The 21,567-nt window shown below is 50.0% G+C and overlaps 5 protein-coding genes across 5 annotated transcripts, besides 7 other annotated features; 2 read left to right on the top strand and 3 right to left on the bottom strand.

Moving 5' to 3' along the window:
* Positions 1–284: 284 nt before the first annotated feature.
* Positions 285–316: a microsatellite.
* Positions 317–481: 165 nt separating this feature from the next.
* Positions 482–505: a microsatellite.
* Positions 506–966: 461 nt separating this feature from the next.
* gprM lies at positions 967–2,785 on the top strand (the record flags this gene model as incomplete). The annotated part of the gene is made up of 5 exons (XM_001273366.1): positions 967–1,051; positions 1,122–1,223; positions 1,321–1,475; positions 1,549–1,687; positions 1,755–2,785. 5 exons carry the CDS (start codon positions 967–969, stop codon positions 2,783–2,785), a joined length of 1,512 nt encoding a protein of 503 aa, XP_001273367.1.
* Positions 2,786–3,363: 578 nt separating this feature from the next.
* Positions 3,364–3,393: a microsatellite.
* Positions 3,364–3,394: a microsatellite.
* Positions 3,395–3,806: 412 nt separating this feature from the next.
* Positions 3,807–3,838: a microsatellite.
* Positions 3,839–5,773: 1,935 nt separating this feature from the next.
* Positions 5,774–7,804, bottom strand: ACLA_007010 (splicing factor u2af large subunit; the record flags this gene model as incomplete). The annotated part of the gene is made up of 6 exons (XM_001273367.1): positions 5,774–6,066; positions 6,120–6,381; positions 6,433–7,049; positions 7,107–7,626; positions 7,689–7,717; positions 7,774–7,804. 6 exons carry the CDS (start codon positions 7,802–7,804, stop codon positions 5,774–5,776), a joined length of 1,752 nt encoding a protein of 583 aa, XP_001273368.1.
* Positions 7,275–7,301: a microsatellite.
* A 397-nt stretch (positions 7,805–8,201) lies between the features above and the next one.
* On the top strand, positions 8,202–9,654 carry ACLA_007020 (8-oxoguanine glycosylase OGG1; the record flags this gene model as incomplete). The annotated part of the gene is made up of 3 exons (XM_001273368.1): positions 8,202–8,296; positions 8,357–9,186; positions 9,239–9,654. 3 exons carry the CDS (start codon positions 8,202–8,204, stop codon positions 9,652–9,654), a joined length of 1,341 nt encoding a protein of 446 aa, XP_001273369.1.
* Positions 9,655–13,413: 3,759 nt separating this feature from the next.
* ACLA_007030 (uncharacterized protein) lies at positions 13,414–15,919 on the bottom strand (the record flags this gene model as incomplete). The annotated part of the gene is made up of 4 exons (XM_001273369.1): positions 13,414–14,237; positions 14,295–14,935; positions 14,991–15,588; positions 15,682–15,919. The coding sequence occupies 4 exons, from the start codon at positions 15,917–15,919 to the stop codon at positions 13,414–13,416; spliced, it is 2,301 nt and encodes a 766-aa protein (XP_001273370.1).
* Positions 15,634–15,662: a microsatellite.
* Positions 15,920–17,778: 1,859 nt separating the features above from the next.
* On the bottom strand, positions 17,779–21,564 carry ACLA_007040 (putative cellular morphogenesis protein (Rax2); the record flags this gene model as incomplete). Its single annotated transcript, XM_001273370.1, has 3 exons — positions 17,779–18,014; positions 18,077–20,350; positions 20,403–21,564. The coding sequence occupies 3 exons, from the start codon at positions 21,562–21,564 to the stop codon at positions 17,779–17,781; spliced, it is 3,672 nt and encodes a 1,223-aa protein (XP_001273371.1).
* Positions 21,565–21,567: the final 3 nt, after the last annotated feature.

The raw sequence follows: 21,567 nt of genomic DNA on the forward strand, positions 1-21,567 counted from the left end.
AGTCCACCACACCACAGACCACGCCCCTGGTGCCAAGCTCAAGGTAAATGACAAGGGAAAACAGACTAGACAGAGGACCGAGGGACCGGCTGTTTCCAGAGCCCAATTATCAGCATTATCCTTTCGATGATGGGTTGGAGGAACGGTGCACAACTGCACACACTCGTGCCTGTGGGTGAACGGGCCTCTGGTCGACTGCTCTAGTCTGCCAGGCACTGCCAATTATTCCGTGATGATTGGGATTAGTATGACTGTATGGTTAGTATTTTATTATTATTATTTTTATAATAATAATAATAATAATAATAGTGATGATTATTATTTTCTGCAATTATAATTAACTCTATGGGGTATACTCCGGAGTATAATTCTTTTTATTTTATTTATTTCTTTTTATTACAATTATAATAAATTATTATATGGTGATGCCTGTAACTCTGTCTGGCACATCGGTACAGTAGTAGTTAGTTACTTACTTGGTTCTCTCTCTCTCTCTGTCTCTCTCCCCAACCATTTGAAGATCCTGGCTGGCCACCGTCTGTGCTAAATAAGTACTATCTATCTACTGGGTAGACTGGGTTCGCAAAGCATAGATACATTCAAATCCATGTAGACTATATTTTTCCAATCCTTTGCCTCCCCCCCCCCACCCCTCCTCCCTATCCAAAACTAATTCTCTCGTCGTCTTTTAATTCCCCTCCTCCACTTTTTTTTTTTCCTTTTCCTTTGTATATCAGATCAGTACTATACCCTTCGCAGCATTCGCTCCCATTCACTGTAGTTGTCGCTCGGCTGGCGAGCCTCTCGCGTGGGGTGTGCATGCCCTGGAGCCTCCCGGAAACAACTGTGGTAACTTTACTGTCTCTCGCCTTGACCTCAATTGACTCGACTCGAACGGGATATGGTCTTCGCGCAACGTCCGTCGCCTCTCGCAGACTCCCCAGATACACCACTCAGACTGCCAGTATGACAACCCTCGCGCCGCATGCGATGAACGGGCGATGTCCGATCCCGTTTCTCCAAGAAGATCTGTTTCCAGGCACCGGTGGATGTACGCGTCCCTGAACAATTGGTTTGGTTTGGTCGACATGAAGCTGATTGTTGCTGTTGGTGCTGGCTAGTCATCGGGGGCCGCTATTGTCAGGATATTCCCTTGGGGGCAAGGGGGACCAATATCTCTTGCTGCTTGCCGTGTCCGATAGCGTCATGGACATATGGTGACGGTACGTTCCCCCCTCCCCTTGACTTCCTACGTGCCGTGTGGGCTCGAAAGGTCGCGTTGCAAGTGTTTCTAACGTGCTGCTCTGCTCATCTTTCTAGCCCTGGTCGACAAAGCGAGCGCTGCCAGTTGGATCAGTGTTGCCATTCTACCGCTCTGCATCTTCCTGCTTGTCTCGTACGCCGTCCTTCCGGCCAAATGGACGCACCGCCATTATCTCAGTATTTGCTTTACGCTAGGCATTACGTTCATGGAGGTGAGTGGGCATATGAGGACTGTGGCCGTCGAGTCTGGACGAAGGCCGACACTAAATCGAATCTCTCGACCAGATCGCGTTTATCATCCCACTCGGGGCGAAACCAGAACAATGCTATAACCAGATCACGCCCAATGATATGTATTCGAGTCTATCGTGTGCTTTTACCGGTTCAATGCTTCTATTCGGGGGCTACATGGTAGTAGTATGGAGTACGTCGAGAACGGTGCCCGCTTCATCATCTTGGGAACTGAAAACTGATGGGGTTCGCTGCTTTAGGTCTTCTCCGCACCGTCGCCTTTCATCTTCAGGTCTGCTGGGAAGTGATCCTCGGTCCGAAATTCATGTGGGGGGCTTTGATCTGCGGCTGGGGGATTCCCATCATCGGCATCACTGTGATGCTGCTGCTGACCGGGGTGTCGTTTCGATTCGGGAGCATGTGCCATATCAACATCGAAAAGGGTTTACAGGACTATTGGATCCCCATCACCGCATTTGCCGTCGCCTCTTTGCTCCTCCAACTGGCGACGATGGCCTACTGTATCCACGTGTACATCAAGTCGCTCTTCGACACCGAATCGACGACGAACAGCTCCGGATTGCCGTCGTACTCGGCCAGCGTCCGCACCCTGACCGCCCGCCAGGCCTATCGCCGCATCCGACGGGTGCTGAAGCTGCAGTGGCGCGGCGTGGCCCTGGTGCTGATCATCGTCGCCAACGTCATCTTCTTCTCCGTGGTCTTCATCGACCTGGATCGCCAGCTGGAACCGAATGCCAAGAACGTGCACCGCGCCGTCCCCTGGCTCATGTGCCTGGTCGCGGAGATGGGCGACCGGTCCAAATGCGAAGCGGAGGCGGCGCTGGTGCGGCCCAGCGAGGGTAAGGTGCTCGCCGTGATCATCCTGCTCTCGCTCGTCGGCTTCTGGAACTTCATCCTCTTCGCCCGCCCCTCGCTCTTCCTCGGCTGGGTCGAATTCTTCCGCAATTTCTTCGGCGGCGACGGCGCGCGCCACGAGTTCGTCTCCGCTGACGCCCGCGCCCGCCTCGGCGACTCGCGCTCTTATGAGATGCTCAACAGCACCAAAATCCCCTCGCTCAAGTCGCCCGAGCCCATGCTGCGCTCGCCCAGTCCCGCGCGCATGGCCGGCGCCCAGAGCCCAGACTCCGGTGGCCACTTTGGCCGCGATGCAAAGTACGTGCGGCCGTCGATGAGCTTTTCCACGCCTCGGCCGCCCAGCGCCTCGCAGGGCCGCGACTGGGACCCCAAATCATCTTTTGCCCCGACCGTCTATCGGGAATATGACGGCTGACTTTTATGTGGTGATCTTGTTTTACTCTTCTTGTCTATGATTTTTCTTTTCTATTCCTAATGCTATAGTATCGTACTCTTGAGGAGTCGTCAAAAAAGAACATCTTCTTTTGTATATTGGTCTCTTTTTCTTTTCTTTTTTATTGTACTGGAACGATGCACGATGTATACCCTAGCAATGTCATGTGTTTTTCTACTAAGCTTACAGCCTCGGAGGTATTACTCTGTACAAGCAGACAAAGAAAATAAAAGAAGGATGCACCTCCACAGATCGTTGGAGAACAGTACAATCCCCATAATCCTCAACATCGGTATTCGACGCTCAACTTAATGAACCAGCTCCTCCAACACTCACAGCTAGCTAGCTAGTCAACCAAGGATCGAACTCCCCCCAAAACTCAAACCTCCAGCTAACAGCCTAACCAACTACTAGATAGTCTAGTATAGACTGTATGGTAGTAGCAGAAACTAGAAAGTAGAAACCTCGTGTCCATCCTCCGTTCGTTTGTTCGTTCCCCCCTCCAGTCCCCGCACTCTCACAAGATCCAGCTTCTCACCTCATGGCCCATGACGAACCACAAAAAAAAAAAAAGAAAAAAAAAAAAAAAAACCTACCGAAAACCGAGACCGAGTAATCTTTTCTAGATTTCTAGAAAACGAGTTAATCCTGGTCTAGTAAACCAAGGATTGTTGAGACTGGGGATGCTGGCTGATGCTCCGTAGCCTCCGTTTTAATTTTCGGTTTCTTGTGTTGGTCACTTGGTTGACCTTTCCTCTGGCTTGAGGGACCACTGCCACTGTACGGACTATGGACTATGGAGTAGTGCCCAGCACCACGTCTCCACGGCGTCTTGTGGTGGTTCTACCGGTAGATACTACGGAGTAGAAAGCCTACTTAGTACTTGGTTTGGGACTTTGGGGGGGGGGGAGGGGCTAGCTGGATAGAGCAGGGTAAATGAAAATGGATATTCCCTCCCCCCCACGAGCGCCTCCTGTATCACTTATCCGTCATCCGGTCGATTTGAGTCTGAGTCTGAGTCTGAGTCTGAGTCTGACATTGAGACGGCACCACCTGCAGTCGAGCACAGATTCCCGCGGCATTCAAGACGAAGATGTTGGGACCTACCAGACTTGGTACTACCGAGCCATTGGTCATTATTGCCCTTGGAATTGTTGTAGATTGGTTTTTTGGGGTTTGGATTCTGCCGGTATCTACCAGAGTAGATGGAAGGAAACCTGGGAAGTAAAAGTCGAGGAGGGGGTGTGGGCGAGGATTGGAACGGGCCGAGCTACGTCCATGGACCATGGGTGTGCGTATACGCCGTATGGAGTTGAGGCCGAGGGTTACAGAGTAAGATAGGTAGTATCTACTGGTGTTTGGAGCTAGTACTTAAGTGGAAGGTTCCGTTCTTGTTTCAGGTTTTCTTCAGGAGAGAAATTACTAAATCCCCCCCCCGTATTATTCTATCCGTCTATCCATCAGATAGAGGACGAAGTACTCCGTACAGATAGATAGATATATCTATATCTATATCATCGAAATACTATTTGATCAAATCTAATCAAATATCTGGTTCTATCTAGTCTATCTATCTACTCAGCGATGTCCAGTTGTTTGTTAACTGCGAGGTTCCTGCATGGGCGACAGGGATTCTTGCATATTTAGTATGTACGCTCGTCCTTCCGGAGTAGTTATCTCGCGTCCTGAGTGGTGGACTTGGGATGAGCGCTGTGCTCTGGCCGTCCGGAATTATACCAGTTGGTGAGGACTGAGGACGACGTAGACCGTACACAGTAGTGATTCTTAGTGAATGCTTACTAGTAGATTTGTATGAGATATGGATGCAATTGATGAACCCTCCCCCCCCCCCCCCTTCCCCATGGGGTAAACGCAAAGATCTGGATCTGCGGAAATCGAACTCCTGTTGATAGTACCAGTCCGAGGGATCTACTCCGCTGTCCGTGGTCTCTGGTCCGATGGATCAGGAGGCCATACCTATACAAAGACTATCTACCAATCTACCATCTATTGACTATTATTTTCGTGCGTCGTGACCGGTCAGGGGAATGATCACTGATCACCCACCCATTGGAGATAGTGGCGCTGCCATCTGCTAGACACTAAACACCAGATAACCAGTGGACTTGGAGAATAGCGATCAGATCAACGATCAGCGCCGCGGCGCAGTGGTCAGTGAGTCGTTACTAGATAGTCGGTACTCGGTACTCGGTACTTGACAATTTAGGCTATCATGGTTCGTTCTGATTCATGCTGGGATAAAAAGCCAGCTTCCAAAGCCCAAAGGCTCCTGCACTGACCCTGTCCTAGTCCCTAGTCTCTGGGAATGGTGACTACTGAGGCTTGGGCACTAACGAGATCGTAGTGGCGTGGGTTGTTAATTTACTGTACAGTGCACAAACCAGCCTCGGTAGTAAGCGGGGAGGTGAACTTGGGAGCCGGGGAACTGCGACGGCGACGGCGACTAGGACGAGGACTGGGACTGGGAGATCGGGTTCGGGATCGTTGGGATTCTCGCTTCTCCCATGTGATTGTGGATCGGGTCTGGTCTGGATTCTGATTCTCTGAGTCTACTCACTACTGTTACTACTACCCCATACGCAGAACGGATGCTACCCTGGACTTTGTTGGTCTCCCTACTCCATGCAGATTCAGCGTTAGTGAGGTCTGGGGTCGTTCCTTGCGAATCCTTCCCGGGGTACCACATATCAAGATCCTACAAGCGTTGTCCACGAGTCAAGCATCTGCCACAATTGGTTACTTCTCGCTATGATACACGGTCAAACTAGTTCCATGGCCCAAATGCAACACTTGCAGTAAGGTCCGATGGTTGAAGGATTCATGTCAGTTGCTTCCTGACCATTTTCGAAGGAGCCAAAACGCCCGTCAAGCGTTGTTTTTCAGACAATAAAGAAGATGCATTTGGAAATGCAATATTAGTTCCGTAAAAGCCCGGAGATCAGGTCTCAATTACCACGCGCTGACATCAAAGTTTTCCTGCAAAGCACGGTCAGAAAAACTACTCCAGACAAAATAGAGAAGTATACACACCTCTGCGAAATACGTCGTGACCACTGTTCGATCAGAGAATTTTCTACCCGCAAGCGCCTTCAGCGCATTGGTCGCCGATTCCACAGTGTCGAATTTGACGAAAATCTTGCCAACTCCGGGGGACTGTCTGCTGCCACCAGAGGGACGCGGCACCTTCAGGTCCAGAACCTTGCCATACTTGGAGCACTCCTCGCGCACGTCATCGCAGATTTCTATGCAGTGGTTAGTAAGGAGCGACAAAACCCCCCAACAACATAGAACCAACCTTCGTAATCATCATTGTCCATCAACTCCTCAGGAGTCACCATGTTTAGCAATTGCAGCACGCGACCGCTCTCTAGATCCTGTGAGGTGGTCTTGGCAAACATAGACATCGCATTGACTCCCATATCCAAGCCAACGGCCTGCGTCATTCCAATACTGGCGCGCACAACCTTGAGATGTCGATCACCCAATTCCATTCCGTTGAGTCCCTCCACAGCGATGGGCGTCGCAGACGGATCGGCATACTCGCAGAATGCAATACCCTAAGGCAAATTAGCGAGTCTAATGAGATCCTGCAGTATATAAAAACTTACCCTCGATTCTTCCGTGGAGCTGTCCTTGACAAGGACAAACGACTTGAGTTCTCCGAACGACTTCAGCAGCATTGTGACGGGCTCCTCCGGGATGTACTGGGGAATATTGGACACGCAGATCTTGTTGGGCGAATCGGGGACCTCGTTCAGCAGCACACCCTCCTGGTATTCTTGATCGGCACTGCCGTTGGGAACGACGTAGTCCTTAGGTCGTCGCACTTCAAGTCCCTTAGATGCCCCGTTCTCAGCACCAGCTCCCATAGCTTCATGTTCCTCCATGGTAATGCCGTCAAAGGCAAGTGCAACCGTAGTATCGTTGGGAGACTTAAATTCCAACAGAGCAAAAGTGTGATCTTCGGATATTTGAGCGGAAATGCAAGGGTCCACATTATGAATGACATTGAGACCATTGAGCTGCAGGTTGAAGAATGAGACGAGATGCTCATTCGAGACTCCCGGGGGCAAGTTGTACACAAACAGGCGCTTCGCCTGTCGCGAGTTGGAAGGCTTGAGAGCAGCGTTGTCCGCCGATCCACCACCAGGCTGGTTCATAAAAGCCTGGAGACGGCTGGGGTCCATCGGCTGCTGGCGAGGGGCTCCTGGAAGGGGGAACATGCCTATACAGATTTTGTCAAAACATGTCATACTCGTATTCAAAACAGGCGCAAACCTACCGGACAGCTTAGCCTGTTCGGCCGTGACATTCTCGTAGCCAGGAGGCTTGATATCCCATTGCGTCAAACGACGTTTCCGAGTCAGAACGGACTGCACATCGGTCAAGTCAGGTGTAGGCTCCCTCTTCCGGGGAGGAGTCGCAGTCCTCTTGCGCTCTTTCCTATCGCGCTCGCGCGCGGGCTCGCGCGCGGGCTCCCGATCCCCGCGTTCTCTCCGGGGCCTCTCTTCGAAGAGGTCTCTGTCCCTTTCGCGTCGAGACGATCTATCATCGAGGTCTCTGCGCCGGCGGTCGCCACGGTCCCGATCCCATTCGCGGTCTTCTCTCCGGCTCGAGTAGCGGTCTTCACGTTCTCTGGCGCGATAATCGCGACTCGACGAGTAGGAGTCTGCTTCGTATTCGCGCCGGGGGCCTCGAGAGCTGTAATGGGGTGATCTCGACCGTCTCCGTTCTCCTCTCTCTGGCCTTTCGCCTCGTTCTCCTCTGTCTCCTCTTTCTCCGCGTTCGCGTCGTTCATCGCGCTGCACGGTAACCAGTTAGCGGAGATTCCAGAAACGTGCTCAGGCTATTGATATCAACTTACATAGTGGTCCCTCGAGCGTCCAGGTTCTCCTGCTTGTATTGTCAGCTGGGGCTATAAAAAATGAGCGAACCAGAAAATTGTATACCTCTTGACGAAGAGTAAGTGTCGCCGTTCATTTTGGGCAAGCTATCTTATCCTTTCTTGCTCCTTTTTCTTCAACGTGGCAAAAAGAAACACCAAGTGATCCGTGATTCTGTCTTCCAGACAGGTAAAAGAGAATACCAACAAGATAGCCCTGATGGAAGAGATGCAATGGAATAGCTTCTTGCAAATGAAAGGAGGTTTACGCTGGGCTCCTGCTGGGAAAACTCGCAGGTCGTGAGCAGCGACGAGCCGCGGCGTCTAAAATTGAAGAGGTTAGCGCGCGTACTAGAATACTCCTCCACCGCCTACTGATTTTAAGCAGAATCGGCAGAACTTTGAGATGGTTTTATCTCCTGTCAGTTGGAGTAGATGGATGTTGTTCTTCGACAGAGGTACTAAACGCAAATCTTAATTTTTTCTAATCGAACCATGACTGTTGGAGTATTTTCAGAGTGGCGCAAGTTCTCCATAAGTCTCAGTGAACTATGTATCAACACGACCTTACGCTGTGGCCAATCGTTTCGGTAGGATGATATCTTGCTCATCTCGCCCAAGCGATATTCCTGACTGTCTCGCGCCCATAGATGGCAACGTGTGCCTGATACTGATGAATGGCGATGCGTACTCCACGGCCGACTTTTATCTTTGAGGCAAGACCCGGAGTATCTCTACTACAGAACACACCGTTCGCCCAGTCTGCTATCGAAATCTCCTTCCACATCCTCCCCGTCGCATGTAGACTCAAGCAGCATTCCCGGGAGCACGAACCAACACACCGTTCAAGAAAGATCGTCAGGAACTGATCAGGATGATGAGTCGCTGAAAATCCTCAAACATTACCTGAACCTATCTTCGAATCTCACGGATCTCTACACTCAATGGTCCTCGCAAGATCCCAACTTCAAGAAAAAAGCGCCTCAATTCACCGGGATCCGAATACTTCGCCAAGATGCCTGGGAAGCTCTTGTATCATTCATCTGCAGCAGCAACAACAATATATCGCGCATCTCGCAGATGGTGGAAAAGCTCTGTGTCAATTATGGACCGCTCGTTGCAACGGTCGGCGAGCGCGCGTACCATGATTTCCCCACTCCCGAGGCGTTGACCGGCGACGATGTTGAGAGCCGTCTCCGTAGCCTAGGGTTCGGATACCGGGCCAAATACATATATCAAACAGCACTGATAGTGGCAAAGGAACGGGGACAGGGCTGGCTAGACTCGTTACGAAATCCAGAATGCCCTGCGTTCGGCATCGAGCCTGTGCCTGGTGGTGAAATGCAGCCTGAGGGTAGGCAGGGGTACCGGTATGCGCATGAGCAATTGTTAGAACTGCAGGGCGTTGGACCGAAGGTCGCTGATTGTGTCTGCCTGATGGGCCTGGGTTGGGGTGAGGCGGTGCCGGTCGATACGCATGGTAAGTGACGCTGAACAGCCACTATGTTGAAGAATACTAACAACTTGTGAAGTCTGGCAGATTGCGCAAAGAGATTACAAGTTCGGCAGGGGCGCCCATAAATCGCTAACGAAAGCTACCTACGACGCCGTTGGTAACCACTTTCGCAAGCTCTGGGGCCAGGAGGCTGGCTGGGCCCATAGTGTGCTCTTCACGGCGGATTTGAGGAGCTTCTCGGATAGATTGGCGGTCTCGACTAAAAAGGTGGATGTAAAAGTCGCCGTGAAGGAGGAGGATGACGACAAAAATTCTGTGGCGGTAATGGCGGAGGTCGCAACTTCGACGGCGACTGCCGTGAAAAGGCCCGCAAGTGAGGTTGGAGTGAAATCTGAGAAGATTGAGGAGACTAAGGAAAGTTTGAAGGCCATCATCGAAGCTTCACAAACCACGACTACGAGAAGGATGTCGAAGCGGCTTCGGAACCGTTGATGTCTGTACACCAGCAGATATCACTTGTATATTACCTTTCGGCTTCATTGCCATATCAACCATCTATAGACGTAATGTTCCCTTTGCTGCAGCGCAAGATGATCATAGATGAAAAGACAAAGCAAGGCATTCATCTGAAATCTTGGACTATCATCTCTGAAAGAGAATTGGAATCTCGTGATCACTCTTCAAAGCCCACCACCCCCCTGTGATTCTGTTGGTTCCCATCCAATTACCTTAAAAAGTCATACTAAGGTAGGTACTTCCTAGTCGAAGCACTACCTCAGAAACAAGATAGAGCCAATATTCCCGATACTACAGTCACAATTCAAGTAGCTTTTCAGAACTCGCCGTATCCCCATGCAGTTGGCTAGCCTTGTGCCTCACAAGCTCGTTCATCTATATTGTTGTTCTAGATCCAAAAGCTGAATCCGCTCTTCAAGAGAGCCGCAGGCTCCATAACACTGGCCGTCAATGGATGTCCAGTAGATCTCATTGAACATGGAGCTATATCTTGTTGCCAAGCATATCCAGAATTTTCGCAGTCGCGCAGAGCTTCCAAAAAAGACATGAAACCTGGGAAGATAGCGAGCCACGAGGTGTTCCAGATCACCCTCCCAGTCCGGAGGACTCTGTAGCAAGAGCCACCATGGGGCTACATATGTGAACGCAGCCGGCGCTGCATATGTGAAAGTCCAAGTCAATGTCCCCCCGAGACACACAGTACACGAGAAGAATCGAGGTCTACAAACACATGCGAAGAACGGAGGTCATCAGAGTATAGCCGAAACGGCTTTTGCCGACGCTCATCGCGGATCTTTCTCGTGATGTTCAGGAACAAACAACGGGCTGTGAATTTCCTCCGGCAGTCCTCTTCGCAGCGAACAGCGTCTCGTCTCGTTGCTGGAGCTGAAGATGGGAAAGGTGCTGCGTCACGAGCGCCTCGAAGTAGTCTGTAGATGACTTGAAAGTGCGAGAGGGGAATAGCATCTGGGATAGGTTTCAGCGCACTCCACGGTCTAGAGATAAGGAACCTGGAGAAGAGCAGCGAGGGGCTACCTCCAACATCCATCTATCAAAAAGATATGAGACTTCAAAAGAATTAAAAACATACAACAGCCGGGATTCGCTGGTGGTCACCCACCCAACTACTAACCGGCCGGCGTGTGGCTTAAGTACGGCTGAGCGGACGGGAAGCCCTGTTCTCCACACCCTGTGGTCGTATGTACTTGAAGTAATAAAGAGGTGGTTTATATAGTGCCATATCGAGAATACTTCTTTGGGCAATTTTGCCGATGCCATCAACTCATCCATGTTGAAAGTGAGAAGTCGCCTAGCAATCGAAAACCCACTTTCAATCTCCTCAAGTGCACCGACTACATCTATAACTCATGCTTGGATAACTCGAGAAAAAGCGTTGCCATTTCGCGATAGACCCGCTTCAAGTAATGACATTCCTTCTGGAACGACATCACAATGTAGGGACCAGCCCAGCAAATTCCGAAGCCAAACACCTCAGGAATCGCAATGGAAGTTCTGCGGCTCATTCATTCTGGACTTTCTCTTTGCGAAGAATAGCCCTCCCAAGGGCGGCGAATCGAACAATGACATTTTATCCATCACAGTACCTGCCCCGATAGCATATATTGAAAGTACCACTTTTCCATAGGCATGCAGGCAGATACTACGTTGCCAGGCCGATGCTTTCCAGCAAGCTGCATAGACAAGACTTCTGGGTTACAGCTCGTCCAGAGATTCAACCAAACTGTAGCTTTCTGTTCCTGTTTAAACTCCATGACTGTTTGGTAGTGTCGCTTGCAGGGAGATTAGAATGACTTTGGATATAGGGAGCGTTCCTATGGTAAGAACAGCAAATCAAAGGACAGACCACCTTTTTATTGATCTTGGATTTAGATACAGATTCGTCCGCAAATTGCCTGTGGCAGTTAGTTCAACGGAGATCAGATCATGCAAAAAAAGTTCAATCTGGACTAGATATGCTATGAGTTTGTATTGGGTTGGCTTTGAAGCTATCAGGGTGGGATGACCCTATTCCTCCAGTAACACCCTCCATGCCTCCAGGACGCTGGCAGATCCATCCATCCTCAGACTATAACAATACTATTGTCAAGTCAGAAAGTGATATCTAGACAGATACCTTCTGAGTTGAGTGAGATATTCAACGCTATACTAGCAACTGAACAGCTTTTTTTCATATGTATACATCCCTCTCCAACCGTGGTAGTCCACAGCCAGGCTCCAGAGTCCAAAGTCCTCCATCAGAAGGCCCCCGCCCCCCATCCAAATCCTCGAAACACAAAAACAAAACTAGATAAGAGCTTAACAAACTTAGATCCTCCATGTTTCTACTCAGTACTCAGTAGTCTACTAGATAGTAATTAATGTCTCTACCAAGGTACCACCTCTATTGATAAGCACACCGCGTCCGCACCGCAGTGGAGCCTCCAGACAAATCACATCGGCAAACCTGCTCCTGGAATAGAGTCGCCCGATGATCCCGACAGTCCCAGAATGCCACGTCCCAACTTCCCTCAGGGCGGAGGTTTGCAGTCTTGCAGACGTCCCCCTAAACCTGGTTCGTAAGTACATGCAGTTGCAGTTGCGCTTTCCAGAGGGGAATTGGAGCTACCTAATCTAAGTGCGTAGATAGAGGGTTGAGACCTTGAGGGGGGTGGAGGGATGAGGACTGCGGTGCCTCCACGGATTGGATCTGTTGATCTTCGGTAGAGTCAGTATGATGTTATTTGTGTTGCTGGGCCTGCTGATGAGGTTGTAGAATGCGAACAGAAAAATAGGAAGTAAACTAGGTATAACTACTATGGAGCATGTATATTGCTGGGGATTTGTGGGAAAGAAGACCATCGCAGAGGGGTTCGCCTGACACCTATTTATATACTGGCCTAAGCCAGGTGATGAAGATTGACTGGATATGTGCACTCAATACATACCGATCTGCTGTCTACTGCAGATATCCAGAGTCCCCAGCATGTGAGAGGAGAGATTTGATACCGGCAGACTTTCAGCAAACAAGAAAAATGCAAATAAATGGTGTGGAGACAGGCAACTCAGCCGAGTCGATAAACGACCAAAAACCCGGCCACATCCCAGTCGATCCTGGTTTTGAATTCTAAATGTTGATACTGATGGGCATTCTACTGTCTATATTACGCCGTGGATACTTCAGGTCGGCGCAAGGTCCTCGAGTGCAAAGCAGGATAAACCAGTTTCATAACTCGACCATGGTATCACTATCATGTGCGCCAACGCTAATGCATACAGATTGACAATGGATCCCCAGATAATCATCAAGCAGATATAAAAGACTCTGATAACAGAAGACAGCCATGCTACTGCCGCCGAATATTGCTTCGTCATGTCGCAAATGTTGTATCTGTTGGATGAGAGACCTGCGGGCCGGGCCGGATCTCGCCCGGGGAACTATCATAACCACAATGTTCCCAATTACGTTAGGTCTGTGTGCGGGATACGCCTATACTTAATCAGAGAGGCTGGTCAGATAAAAGGCTGTTGAGTCCTAGTCTTGTACCTGGAAAGTCGACCGCAATCGAGAGGTGAAGGCTGACATTCATCGATGTCCCTATGACAATGATTCTAACCGCAGGTGCGCAAAGGCAACTGGGGCCACTGGACGATTTCGAAACCCTCGGATCATCCTTGAATCGACGGATCGAAGCCAGCATGAAAGGGTCGGGTAACGGACGATAGACGGACAACCGGTCAATAACGTCCGATCGAGGTGGAACTCTCGTCCCAACCCCATTCTCTGAGGAGTTGTTTGACACGGTACTCGGTGGCCCAGCCAAGATCAACTTCTATCCCTCGCAACAACCGCAAGACCACCCGGCGTTCCCGGTCTTCAGTGAGACATTGGCCGCTCACGAACAAGGGCTGCAGAGAGTTGATACGAACGGAACCGTCCGGACGAGCAAGTGAGATGCCCACGATCTCGCGGCTATGGAAGCGAATTTCGTTCTCGATGGACCGATATGAGTTGAGCCTATTTGTGACTGCGCTCCGCCTACTGGTCGATTCATGCGGCTTGTTGATAAGAAGTAAAACGCGACCCATGTGATAGTGCTGCATGGCTGACGAGCACATGGGGATGCTGAACCAGATCTCCGACAGCGAAGAGGCATCTTCATCCTCAGCGGCTTTCGGGTGCGGAACCTTGGATAAATCGATTCGTGCGCAAGGCCAGAAGCTGGCTGGAAGCCTATCATACCAGGTATCGAGCTCCGCCTTGAGGCGATACCATCGCTCAAGAAGGGCTTGTTGTGAAAGACCCAGGGGCGCTGCGCTGATGCCACCACTATGCGGCAGGTGCAATGTGTCCCCAGCACTAATAAAGTTCACGATTTTGGAAAGGATCCAAACAAGAGCATTGCAAACGAGGTCCTCTCTCAGATCGGCGCCGTCTTCCGGGTATCCAGCTGGGCTCAGACTGCTGGTGCGAACGAATCCCATGCTGTCCACTTGAAGACCAGCTTCAGTCCAGAGTACCAAGTCATCGGTGTTCAATCTCGTTTGCGTCTCGTTAATGACTGTATCAACATCATGTTAGTCAATCTGTTCCAAGACTCTGTCAAGATCCCACTTACGTGCAGCCAGGTAGTCTTGTCTGGCGAAATTCCAAAACGTCGCTCTTCTTGCCCTCGAAAGACCAAACTTCTTAGGAGGCTTAGGCGCACCATCCCCAGGAGAGGGGTGTTGTTCAAGTGGCATCATGCCAACTTCTGCAACATCTAAGAGGGACTTGACACCGCTCAGGTGTCTATTCCACGCTGTCCCGGTCGCATCAAGAAACTCATAAATGGACAAGATGGCCGTCGCGGCAAGCACTTCGTCCGAATGAACTCCACTAGAAGGTCGATTATGTCTTCTACGCTTGCGAGAATTGTCATGATTGTGAGACAGCTCAGAAGCCTGCCACTGGCCAAACGCTTCCGGTGTGCTCAACGGCGGAGGACCTTCGTCGGGTTGCAATTCGTTGACCAGGAGCTGAATGGCCTTCTCATAGTACTTGGCACCGTACCAGGACCAGTCTACATTTCTTCCACTCGGCCATGTCTCCGTGAACGCTTGCTTTGCGCTGACGCCGCCAAAAGGAGCTTTCGCACCTTTAACGCGACCCAGCTGCTTTGCTGAGTATGCGCAGGCGGCATACTTCAACAACGGGTTTGTTAGAGCCTTGATTGGAACGTGGGACGCAAAATATGTCCCTAAGTCGAACAGGTCCATCCTAAGGCAGTCATGTCAGACGTTGTCTTATCATACTCGCTGAGTGAATAACGTACCATAACCCTGGCGCTTCTGAAAAGTGTCTCAGAAGAAAAATGATCTCGTGGTCTGTTTCCACTGGCACCTCGGGTTTCTGTATGGCAATACTTCGCGGCAGCATTGACCTGGATGGTATTGAAGCTCCTTGCTCTAGGGCATGATGGATACTAGGATCGATTGGTGGTGACAACGTCTGGGAAGGATTCAAGATAAATTTAATGTCATTGTTGCTGTTATTGTGATTGCTGTTGGGATTCGAGAAGGACGATATTGAAATTGGAGGCGATGGCTGAGGTGCCAACGCAGGTTGGGGGCCATTGGCCGACGACCCAGAAGTGACAAACGACGACACCAGATCATTGAAGTGCGCATGTTTATCCGATGTCAGAGAGCGAGGCCCCCTGTCGGCGGCGAGAGGAGAATGAGAGAAGCGATTCACCGCTGCGAGTGTCGATAGATTTTCCATTCCCCGCGTATCCCCATCCGTAGACGACGGCGTCTGCAGGCCTTGATGCTGAGCTTGGGAACTCGCCGCGGCGAGAATAGCAGCCTCCGACTCCTCGAGACTAGTCTCAAGATCTTCCGCGTACGGATCAGAGTTCTCGACAAAGACGACTACACGCATGAAAACCGTCAGCCTTTTTAACGTCCGAGATCTCCAAAAAAAAAAGAAAAAAAAAAAAAGAAAACACCAGATCCCATCCATACCGTCCTTGGGTATATCGAGCCAGACACTATCCTCGTCAAACGTATTCTTGTAGGAGTAAAACCCTTTCAGATTACTCCGGCCGGTCGACGAGTCACTGAGACTCTTGTTCATCGAAGCATTTTGTTGATGACGAAAGATGATCCCCTCGCTGGGACGGCATTCCCTGCCCCCTTTGCGACACTGCGTACACTGAGGCTTTTGCTCATCACCTAGTTCAACGCCGCTCGCTTTAGTCATTGTCCGACGTCTCGAAAAGGTGTCGCGACGGAAGGGAAAAGGGTGGAAGTATTACATTTTAGTTTTCGAGTCCGACACGTCAAGCTGTGATCAGTGAAGAGACGTTAGCCTCAATCTTTTTCTTTTCCCACCATGCATATAGCCTCCACGATGTTGTTGTACCCCTCAAATCATGAGATGGATGCCGGGAACTAGCCCAAAGCCGACACCCATGGAGGTGTGGAAGTAAGCGCGGCGCTCTCCTTCATTTTCATCCTACGTACCAGCCTGTGCGGGATCGCATACCGGATGGTAACGATACCGACTGAATTGCAGCATCCGAAGCAAACAAAGGCCAACCAGAGACGATGGTGGTGGTTAAGTGAACCGAGCTAATATGGGCGGACAGAATGGACGGGGAAGACTGACGGCCCAAGAAAGCGAGGGAAGGGAGGTCTAATAGGTGGCGATTGGGTATGTATCAAGTAATATCAAATATAGCAGCAACAAGAATTAGTATTAAAAATAATATATCATTAGAACAACCACGTCTCCGCCCCTTGGCTTTTGGGAGAGTTAAAAGTGTTTTTGGTGATGTGAACTGACTTGTGATAACCAGCGTAAAAGAAAGAGAGGCTGAGAGGGAAGAGAAAGCGGGGGCCCAAACTTTTGGCCGGGGATCGCACAGGGCCGCTGTTCCTCTGGGGTTCTAGCGAGTTGGTGCAAACTAACAGCGAACCCCAGGGATGCTCCGTGGAAACTGGAGTATCAGTCTACTATCCAAACTAGTTTCACATTTCTGCCTATTCTCTCCATGTGACCAACTGACCCCTGGGATCACGAATGGAGTCTACACTGCAAACCATTGAAAATAGCCACCAATCTCACAAATTGCGCAACTTCTTCTCATCAGCCATCCTCATCATATCTCAATCTATTCTGTTCGCTAAATTCACTAGGAATATACTTACAGTTCGATCTTGCGCCCAATGTGCCAGAACGGCTATATTTCCTACAGCTAACTGTAGAATTCAAAGCTCATTGGCAATTGCTACAAGCCCGGGGCGTTGACAAAATCTTCCCCCACGAATGACACCTCAGATAAGGGCTTTAGCAATGCAGGATGACTTCACGATCGACGTTGTCATAGACTGGCACTAAGAGGATGGATAGCAGATGTAAATTCAAACAAAGGATTTCTGGACGGGTGGTTCTGACTCAAATCCTGGACTTCTCAGTAACTCAGACATGGGCTTATCGAGTCCTCAATCTTATGGTGACTAGGTAGGCTTGCGTGGTGCCAGGAAGCTGATCAAGTGATCAAGCATGTCGGCTGACAAACACGTTAAGTGGGCCTTGTGAACCTCAGTTGAATAAAAAGAAGAGTGAGCGTCAATTGTGAATGCGAACACTGAGCAATAATTGATTTTGCATTGGATTTAAAGCTGCGCGACTTGACGCAGCATATGTAGGTACCTCCATATGTACATGGCCACTTCGGAAAAAATAGTATCACCAGCTCAAAATGACTGGGTCCAAGCATACAGCTCGCCGAGTGTGGCAACTGTAGCACGAAAGGGACGGAAATCAAGAGACTTATCAACGACTTTTGCAGGCCACCAGAGCGAAGACAGAAGAGAATGACTGTGTGGAATGGGAAGAGACTCAAAATAAGGGTGGGCGAAAATGAGATTCTACCCGCAGAAAATAAAATCAACATTATCAGTAGAAAAGGTAGAGATACATTAATTAGGGTATAAGGCAACAGAACGCTTCCAAGAACGCCGTTCTCAAGATACCAGGCAGAACAAAGAACATAATTTTGGTGTCGTTTTTCTTTAATATGGACAAATATCGTTGAGCGGGTATGGGTTAGGAGTTCAAATCACAGGTGCACCTGGATGGCGTTGCTTGAGCGAGTTGAACAGGTACTCGGGAGGTACCCGCCGCATCGTTGACGGTCGATCTGTTCCATATGCTTGTGGGGCACGCATATAACCTTGTCGCCGCCGCTGGATCTTGTTGAAAATAACCCCAGCAATGACAATCAGGAAGACGCAGCCAAGAGCACAGCAGAAAGCGACCAGAACCACGATTCCGTTGGAATGGTGATTGCCTGTAGAGAAGGTTAGATGATACGATCTTTCACTAAGATCAATGCGCGCAAAGGAAACCTACCTCCACTAGTGTAGGGATTATTGTTCTCATAGAATAACTGGGACATACTGCCTGACTGGCCATCCGACTTCGAAGACATAATGAATGGCGTCAACGTGGTGCCGTTGAAAAATGCGGCAGAGGCATTCCCAAAATCTGGAATCACAAGTTGGCCTGTAATCAAAAGGGTCTGGTCATTCTTCAAAAGCGAGGTATCATGGTGTTTCTCGGAAAGAGGGACGACTTCAAGACCGCGAATGGTCGTGCCAGCGCTAAAGATACTTCCAGCAAACTGAAATTTAGACCCATCATAGTTCGCGAGGAAAGACGAGCCGTTCTTGGCCTCACCCGCGAGCCAAAATTTCGAAACATCAGGGCTGGCAGGCGTGAATGCCGTGACAGTCCCAGATACGTCGGATGTAAATGGCCCGGCAAGTGTCTTCCAGTTCTTATCTTCCGCGTTGTAGGTCGCGACAAGACTAGGATCCCCTGAAACAGTAAGGTTGCCAACAGCAATCAATTGCTTGTTGCTAATCCACTTGAGCGCCAGAACATCTCCGTAAAGATTTAGCCCGGGCCTATTCCACTTTGCCTCGGTTGTATCGTAGAAGCAAACAGCAGGACAAGGCAAGGCACCGGCGGTCTCGAAGTTTCCGCCGAAATACATCTCCTTCATTCCGGGACGTGAGACAATAGCATTGACAGACACAACTTTTCCTGTGAAGGGCGGAGGCACGTTCTCAACATAGGACCCATTCCGCAAATCGTACGCTAGGAACCCGTTGAGCATCGAGTCTCCTACATGTCCGGTGACACTTCCGCCGGCAAAGAGTATGTCGTCGGAGACCGTCAGAGCCAGGAAAGTTGAATTGGTATCGATCGCAGAACCAATCCCGCGAACTGAACTGTCGGCGCCGTCGAGAATGGCGAGGTTTTTGACGGAAGAACCATCGGTAGCGGTAGTGGTAAAGTGCCCTCCAAGAATAGTGAGGTTGCGGCCAGAGCTTGTGTCATAAACCCCGGTGTATGTTCCTGTATCAGTTTGAGTATTGGTGTCAGATCCGTTCGCTTTTGTCAGCAATGGCACCAGATTCAAATCCTCGTCATAGAGAACCGCTACGGCGCCGGCAGCTGCAATGCCTCCTGAGACCAGACTGCCAGCCAGGATGGTCGTATTCCCATCCTTGGTGAAAGCGGATAGTTGCCCACCATAAATGATCTGACTAATGTTGAGATTCTCGAGCCAGTTTTTATGTGAGGGAACCCAAACAGCAAACCCGGAAACATCAGTAGCCGACTCATTGCCAAACGCAAGGAGCTTGTCGAAGTCACCGCTGACTCCAACCACAGTCTCATTGATACTCGTGGAAGCGTTAAGTTGAAGAGGGATGACCCTGCTGACGGGCCCATTAACACCTCCCCCAAGCGCATACCAGGTTTTAGAGTTGAAGGAATAAGCCGCAACGTGTTTCAGATTCTGGTTTGTACCATCAGATGCCTCGGTGAAGTTTCCTCCAACGTAAAGAGAATCGTCCAGCACCGCCATGAAAGAAACTTCTGAGTTAAGGCCCCCTCCAGGAACGGCAGTGGTGTGTCCATCATCGAGGATCATCAAGTTGCGAGCGGTGGGGTCCGAAAAATTTCCCCCTGCATATACGATATTGTCGTGCTTCGCAAGGGCCTTCACATATGCGCCTGATTCGAGTTGCATTCCGGCTCTGTTGATAGCAGATTGCGTAATATTAGTGTTGACAGCCTTCGAAGTAGGATCATACTCAAATAATCCATTCAATTCACCACTCGAATCGTCCGAAGCATCGACCAACAGAAACTCCACAGCTGATGCCACGATTGTAACAGCACCTTGACCAGTCGCTGGAGTCAATGTGACTTTAGGACGGAATGACTTGTCACCTGCATCGACATGGCCAGTATAGATGGTATCATATTTCTCGTAGAGATTCGTTTGATGAATGAGATTTTGGGTTGGTTCATCGGATTTGCTTGAAACAGTGGCTGTCACATTAACAACACCGCGCGAACCACAGGTTCCATCCTGGATACAGCCAGGCGTGTAAAGAAGGACAGTGTAATTTCCGGACTGCTTGACATCAGGTTCAAAGACGACGGATGTACTTGCTGCAGTGGAGTCGGTAATCTCAGCCGTCAAGTAGTCAGATAGACTCTGACCGGATTTTGTGGTTGACCAAGAACCAGTCTGAGTTGACTTGGATGGATATTTGATACCTGCGCAGGAGGGCTCATTGAAAGTATCCACGGCGTAGGCAAAAATTTCTTCATCTTCCAGTTAGATAATTTCCATGAATGCCATTGAGAACTCCCTTACCTTCTTGAAAGAGTTCTATCCCATTTAGGCCAGCACCAGACCCGTACCATTCCAGAATCTCTAGCTGGAAACCGCGCATATCCACAACGTTCACAAAGGTGAAATCACGATATTTTTCGTCCTTGCTGTCAGAAAGCGAGCAGTAAGAGTCACAATGGATGTCCTCTCCAGAGTTGGGGTCCGTGTAGGTCAAGTTCATGATGCCATTGTCCGGGAGTCTTCTGAACAAGAAGGCCTTGGTACCCCTACCTTCAAGATGGGTGTTCCACAGGCGAAGTTTCGTAGGCTGATAGTCGAAGCCCATGTCCGCTCTCCAGAAGCCTGGGGAGGTGTCGGCGAGCAACCATGTCTTCCCATCACCCTCTTCGCCGCTGGTTTGACAGATGATGTTGTGTGGACTACTCAAGCCGGACCTTGAGGAAACCGCATCGGAGGTGATTGTGGAGTCCTTTAAATTTATAATTTGTTCCTTTTTCTTGGGGGATGTGGAATTTCCTGTCCCGTCAAATGATCCACCGAAGATGATGTGGCCGTCGTCATTTTTCAGAAGGGATGCGACAGGCCCGTTCAATCCGTCAAAAGGCAAAGGCGTCCAACCTTCTCCGCCAACCCACGCAATCGCGTTTGATGTGTTCTTGTACTTGAAGTACCCCCCAACATAGACGCTGTTTGTCTCCTGGTCGCACAGTAGCGTCGAAACGGATCCAGACAGTCCAGGTAGAGCAGTCACTTCGTTCGAATCGGGCTTGTACAGGGCAACGCCCTTTGCATCAACACCGCCGAGCTTGGTAAAGTTGCCCCCAACAAAGATGCCCTCGTAGGTTCCATCTTTCCGTGTGAAGGGGCACATTGCCCTGATCTGAGCATCGGAAGATGAAAGCGCCGTCAGTTCGCCATTCGGGAGTGGTGTGAGAATCGATTGGCCGTCATGATTGGTGGAAGCTGTCTTCCCTTGTTCTGCGTACGAATAAATCGACACTGCATTGAAGTCTCCGGTGAGAGCGACTCGTCCTAGGGGCGAAAGATCCAGATGTGGTTCTGTTACGGAGTTGAATGACAGCGCGTGAATTGGAAGTGCTTGAAGAATTGACAAGGAAATCGATACGAGGGAAGCAGACGAGAAGCCAGCCGTCGCAGATCCAGACAGTGAGGCGGCCCTCATTGT

The sequence above is a fragment of the Aspergillus clavatus genome, genomic scaffold, assembly GCF_000002715.2.
Source record: "Aspergillus clavatus NRRL 1 1099423829797 genomic scaffold, whole genome shotgun sequence".
NCBI lineage: Eukaryota > Fungi > Ascomycota > Eurotiomycetes > Eurotiales > Aspergillaceae > Aspergillus > Aspergillus clavatus.